At 46.1% G+C, this 6,383-nt stretch overlaps 1 protein-coding gene across 1 annotated transcript; it reads left to right on the top strand.

The window, feature by feature from the left end:
* Positions 1-62: 62 nt before the first annotated feature.
* On the top strand, positions 63-5,248 carry LOC104499007 (ephrin type-A receptor 4-like; the record flags this gene model as incomplete). The annotated part of the gene is made up of 3 exons (XM_010142456.1): positions 63-150; positions 223-290; positions 4,585-5,248. Coding segments are annotated over exons 1-3 (820 nt in total), but the record flags the coding sequence as incomplete, so codon positions are not given.
* Between the last annotated feature and the right edge of the window lie 1,135 nt (positions 5,249-6,383).

Raw genomic sequence — 6,383 nt, 5'->3', positions numbered from 1 at the left:
GGCTTGAGCGCGCCGAGGAGCGAAGGTGCGATCCCTCCGGTCTAGCCCAGGGGTTTTAAACGATGGAGGGTATCGGCGCCGTCGGAAACGGCATTTCAGTGCGAGCGGGAGGGGAATGCGATCGCGCTCCACACATATGGAACCGCTCAGGTAAACGATTCTTTTTAATACTGCCTTTTGGCAGCTGGAATTTAATCTCTTTTTATTTGTCCCTTTCTGCAGTTACCTTGCTGGATTCCAGATCGGTTCAGGGAGAGCTGGGGTGGATAGCAAGTCCCCTGGAAGGAGGGGTAAGTTTTAAACCGCTATCTGATCAAAAGGGTAAAGGGGGTGATTAGTAACTTTCAGAGAGTCCTAATGGCTCGATTATTGTTGATTGTGGCGGGGAGGTCAGATTTCTTCCCTGCCTTACCAAGTGAATTACTCTTTGTTGGAGAAACTCTATACTCCCTTCGGATAGGTCTGTCATGGAAGAAGTGGAAACCAAAAGGGCAGAAAAGAGGTTTCAGAATTAGCAGAGTGGTTGAGGCACGGGCTTAGTTGCCTATTTAAAACTGAAATACCAACAAGAAATGCGATCTGGCCGCTGAACTGGCATTCGTGACTGTAATTATTATATCTGCGGGCCGTCTCGGCTGGGAGATGTTCAGGGCAGTTGCTGTTTTATCCCTGGGTGAAGGAGCAGGGATCGATATACAAGACAGACCTCTGGCGTGATGGGATAGTTGTCCACTTTCAGGGTATAAACATCATCTGTTTTAGTCTCAGAACTGATAAACTGAAGCACCCAGCACTTGACGGTGATTCCTTGGAGCTTCTTTTTACATACTTTTGCAAGAGACAATTGTAAGAGGAGGTTGTTTGAATTCCTGATGATGTGATGGCATGAAGACACAGCCATCTCTGGGGCTGGGAGCCCCTTTGCTTGGTGAGCTGTGGCCGCCGTGTCTCTCCTAATTTAACTTTATATGTGTGGGTGGGCACCTTGATGCTCCCTCACCTGCGGGGTGCCCAGGGCCTTCATGGGAAACTCCAGCGAATGCTGGGCTGTGGAGCTGGTGGAGACTGCGCTTCCTGGGATGCCTTGGGATTTTATTTTTTAACAAGCAATTAGAAAGGCCTTTTCTTTCTTAAAACGAACAATTTAAGAAAAATGTCAGCCATGCACGCTAGGCATTAATACATATGTAAAAACCCCACCTCGAATCCTTTTAATATTAAATGAGGAAAGCGGCTTAGCAGGCTTACGCAGGAGTAACTAAGTCAAACCGACTGAAAACTAAAAATGCTGAAAGATCAGGACCTGCGCACCAGCTCCTTGAGGAAGTCTAGGAACGTACTTTTTGTCCTGAGCGGTCCCCTTCTTAAGGAGACGCAGCAGGGCTGAGGGAGCAGCAGCCAGCAGAAGGAATCCGAGGCTGCTGCCGAGGCTGGTGATGCATTATGCATAAGCTCTGACTACCCAGAACCCGGGAGAATGGGGGATTGTTTTGCTCCCCCATTGTTGGGCTGGGTGAACTTGACTACGGTCCTGGCCTGTGCTCTGCCCGACTGCATTTTTGAAGAGGGGAGCTCGTTGCAGCAGTTGCCCTCGTCTTTTGACAGGATGGAAGGGCACAGCTCTATCTTGGAGTGAGTCAGGCATCCTCATTAATCCTGACTCCTGGAAAGGCCGGTTGGTGAGCCGGGGTCTTTCACAGGGATATCTATGCTGTGCGTTAAACCAGGACCTGAAATATAAGTTTTAGTGGGTTGGTGGTAGAACTGATGCTTGAGGGCACCTTAATGGCCATTGGAGTCTCCCTTTCCCCTGTGTTCTCTCAGCAAGCTAGAGAAGGAAATGTGTGTTCTCTTATTGTGGACGTGACTTGTTTCGCTAAGCCTACATACATGTGTTCTATTTTTAAGCCAGTAGTGAAAAATTTAAGAGTACGTGGTCTGTCTCTGAGATGCAGTGCTTGGAAAGCGTTTATTTTAACTTCACATGCTGCAGGTTTATTTCAAGCAGCAGAAATTAACTCCTGGGAAGACTCTGTCCTTCAGTCCTAGTTTTCCTTTAACTGCGTGAACCCCATTGTCTATCAGAAAAGGTGCTTTTCAGGCTCTCTTCCACGCGGTTCCTAAGGTGTGAGGGTTGTGTGGGTAGGAAGGGCCGGAGATAAACGTGCTCGTTTAGTGGTGACAAGCAGCAATCAAATGTATAGTAGACCCGGAGGAATTAATGAATTGCATTATAAATGTAATTAATGATTTACTCTTGCATTTCACAGTCGAAAAGCAGGTTTTGTGCCCAGAATGTTTTACTCTGTGTCATTAAACTGTGGGAAGGGTTGAATTATAAAAGTTAATTTCAGCTTGAAAGCAGAAGGTTACAGCTTTGACCACATACGTAGAGTTACATGTCATTCACAGTGGCTGGAAATTTGGGGCTCTTGTAATTTTCAGCTCTGGCAGCAAGAGACGCTTGCACTTTGTTTCGTGTCTACAAAACGAGAAGCCCAGCTTGATTTATCCCTGCGTGTGTCAGGAGACAGGGGCGTGTTGAGAATCTGCTCCGAAATTCGCTGGATTTAGCAGCCGCCTGTCCGGTGACCTCGGCGAGCTCTTTATTGAATCCTCTGGCAGCATCCTCCATTGTGTGGCTGCGCTAAAGGAAATCCCGTCAACAAGTATTATTTCCCTCTGCTTCTTCCTTTCTCTTGTCCCGCATACAATGCAGGTAGCGCCAACACACTGAAGATAAGCGGGATGGAAAGTGATGGATCATGAAGACAATATTGTAAGAGCAAACTAGCTCTGTGGCAGCCGCAAATTAAACAACTCTGTCTTCGTGCCGACACCGCGTTATGTTCTACATTGATAGATGACTTTTTAAGATTTCCTTTTCCCTTGTTTTTTGGTGAAAAGGAGCGACACGCTGAGTATTGATTTCTCCCCTCCTTCATTTTAATTCGCAGTTATCTCTAGGCAGCAAATAAAATATTATTCTTTCTGCTCCCAGTGACTCATGGTGCTAACTACTGTCATTCCATAAACGGATTCAGCTAAGCCGGGATCTTTTTCAGTAAAAATCACTTGCGTAAGAGCAATCCTGGTGAGAAGAATGCAGGATATTATACAAGAAGCCCCTTAAGGTTAAGAAGGCTTCTGTTTATCAAAGCCACGGCTTCAGCAGTTCTGAAAAGCACTTCTGGGAAGTCTCTTTAAAGTTGCTACTGTTTTCCAAGGATAATTTTCTGTGCTTCATTGTATCGCCTCCAGACCCAGACAATATATCATTATCTAGTATATATATATTTTTTTTAAGGAAGGATTTTTCTGACACTGAAGCACCATGGATTTTTTTTTTTTTTTTTTTGCTGGGAAGATCTCTCTCCCTAATGCCCCCATGTCTCCCCCTCTCTCTACCAGGAGAACGCTGTGATAAACTTTTTTCTGTCTGTGATAATCCCTGTAACATTTTTTGGTTTTTGGCACTGCTGGTTATGTGTGCTTTCCTTTTCTACGTTCCTCGAAATTAGAGCCAGATTTCCTTCCCTTACCTTCCCTGGGCTGCACGTAGCAGTGGTGTTTTATAATTATGTTGCCTGTGAGGTTGGTGTTTCTGATGATGCCTGAACTTGGTTCGAGAGGTGTGAGAGCTCTGAAGCGTGTTGCTACCTTGATCTTTCAGCACTTACCTTCCCTACTTGGGTTTTTGAGAATATGGATTTAGCTATTTCCTGACGTTTCCTCTAGGATGAGATGTGTAACATTTCTGCTTTTCCCACCTTCCCACTAATGAGAAGCTCTGTTTGGATAGCAGGGTTATGGCAGCGCTGCTGGTAGGCTGGTGGTGTTGGCTCCTTGCCTGTTGTTCCATCTCAAAGTGCCACCCAAGTCAAGGACCCAGTTCATAATAATTACAGAATCATGGAATGATTTGGGCTGGAAGGAACCTTACGATTCTCTGTAGGCAGCTGTTTCTGCCCAGCTCTGCTATTTGCTGACATATTGCTAGCCCAGGAAAGTAGTTGGTAGCATAAAGAAATAGTAAGGGGTGGCTTAAGAGTTTAAAACACACAGTAGTGACGCCAGGAACATGGATGTTGCTCTCTCTGCCCCATGCTTTTTGTGCGATGAAGTTGCATGATCTCACTGCTTGATGTTCCCACATATGAGGTGGGGTCTGTGCGTTTCCTGCCTCCTCTGCCGTGGGGGAAGCTCTGTAGTGTCAGTGCTGTGCCGTGAGCTTGTGAAGGCCAACGGTGGCCTTGATCTCAGCAGGGTTCTGTGGACTCAACTGCTGCGCAAACAAACATCGTCATTTGCTAGAGCACACGTGGGTTGGTTCAGAGGACCTCTAAAACATGGGCCTGCTCCTCGAGGTGTTACTTGATTTGGAGCTCGTTTCTCCTGAACAGATACTGCTTTTAACACCCAAGTACCTGAGCTCCTGACTGTGGGTTGGTCTGCTGGGGCAGGGTTTTTTTGTTAATGGAAAAAATACGGTTTCCACGTTAATGGTGGAAGCACAGACGATGTTTGCTGTGAAGCTCTGTTGTTCCTTTCAATACTGATGTCTTCCCCTTTTCCCCCTCACAGTGGGAGGAAGTAAGCATCATGGATGAGAAGAACACTCCGATCCGCACCTACCAAGTCTGCAATGTGATGGAGCCCAGTCAGAATAATTGGCTACGAACTGATTGGATTCCCCGGGAGGGGGCCCAAAGGGTGTATATTGAAATCAAGTTCACACTAAGAGACTGCAACAGCCTGCCAGGTGTCATGGGAACTTGCAAAGAGACTTTCAACCTTTACTACTACGAATCAAACAATGACAAGGAGCGTTTTATTCGAGAGAGCCAGTTTGCCAAGATCGACACAATTGCTGCTGATGAGAGCTTCACCCAGGTGGACATTGGTGACAGGATCATGAAGCTGAACACAGAGATACGGGATGTGGGACCACTCAGCAAGAAAGGGTTTTATTTGGCTTTCCAGGACGTCGGCGCCTGCATTGCTTTGGTGTCTGTTCGCGTCTTCTATAAGAAGTGCCCGTTGACGGTTCGAAACCTGGCCCAGTTTCCAGACACCATTACTGGGGCTGATACATCCTCTCTGGTGGAGGTTCGTGGCTCCTGCGTCAACAACTCGGAAGAGAAGGATGTGCCAAAAATGTACTGTGGGGCAGATGGCGAGTGGCTGGTGCCCATTGGCAACTGTCTGTGCAATGCTGGCTATGAAGAACGCAACGGGGAATGCCAAGGTAGGATGAGCCATATTGTCCTCTTCATTAGGGCTTGGTTGAATGCAAAATTGAACTGGAGATGAGAGTACATGGAGGAGAGCCAGTAATTAGCAGCCCCCGTGGGATGTGGTGGGACAGGAGGGTTTAATGAAGAAGTCCAATCGCTCCAGGTGGCAAAGCTAAGAATTGTAGAATGTAAAACAAATGATCCCACCATGACAGGCAGAAGGTGAAACATGTTTCCTAGCAGGCACCTGAATTTGAATTGGCTCACAATCGCCACCAAAATGTGAATGACTGCAGAGCAGTGCGGTCTAGCCATCGTCGTTAAAAGAGGCGAATCTTTCAAGTTTTATCCAAAGTGAACTTTCTTTAAGCATAGGAAATTCTGGCAAAATCTCCTCTGGATAATGCAGCGGGGTAGGAGCTGATTGGGAAGGGGGGGAGTGGGATTACTCTCCTGCTTTGGGAAGGCTTTGGTGTTTTACTTGTTGCAAATTTTTAGCACTAAACAGCCTTTGATATTTGACACTGCTGCCTTTGTTAAATATTTTCATTTCTCAGAGGGTCTCTATTGTCAGCTCAATAATAGAGGTGCTAGGATACTCTTAGCAATGCCGAAAGTCTCCACCCCACCCTCCCACACACACCATCCTGTGTGCCACAGAATCAGGGATTAAAGTTTGTATAAAAGAGAGATTATCCTAAAAAGAAAAAACCCTCAATACCTACGTTCTCTTCACCTCCCCTTTCTGGAAGAAGAAGTTGTAAAAGGTTAGGGAAGGAGAGAAGGGAGTTGATAAATAAAACATCTTGAGCCTCAGCTTCTAAGCTCTTGCTCATGTAAGCATCAATTAAGCTCAAACTTCAATGGCTTCTTGCACAGGTCAGTGGGTTTGATTTTTCTGGGTGCTGAATTGAAGGTGCTTGGCTCCGAAGCAGATTTGGAAGCATGTCTGTGGAAAAGGTTCTGTGGAGCCAGATGACTTTGCTTCCCATCTTCTCCATGTGTTTTTTTCACTAGGTCGTTTTTTTCTCGTCTTGAGACCAAGAACTTGCAGAACAAGTAACTGTCTGCTTTTGTGCTCGACTCCCAAGAGAATAGTGTCTTTTGAATGTCTTACTTGATTTCTTTTAAATGATAATTTACAGT

Source organism: Buceros rhinoceros, unplaced genomic scaffold, assembly GCF_000710305.1.
Source record: "Buceros rhinoceros silvestris isolate BGI_N320 unplaced genomic scaffold, ASM71030v1 scaffold22698, whole genome shotgun sequence".
NCBI classification, from domain to species: domain Eukaryota; kingdom Metazoa; phylum Chordata; class Aves; order Bucerotiformes; family Bucerotidae; genus Buceros; species Buceros rhinoceros.
The sequence above is the reverse complement of the archived record's forward strand: the minus strand, read 5'-3'. Positions and strand labels throughout refer to the sequence as shown.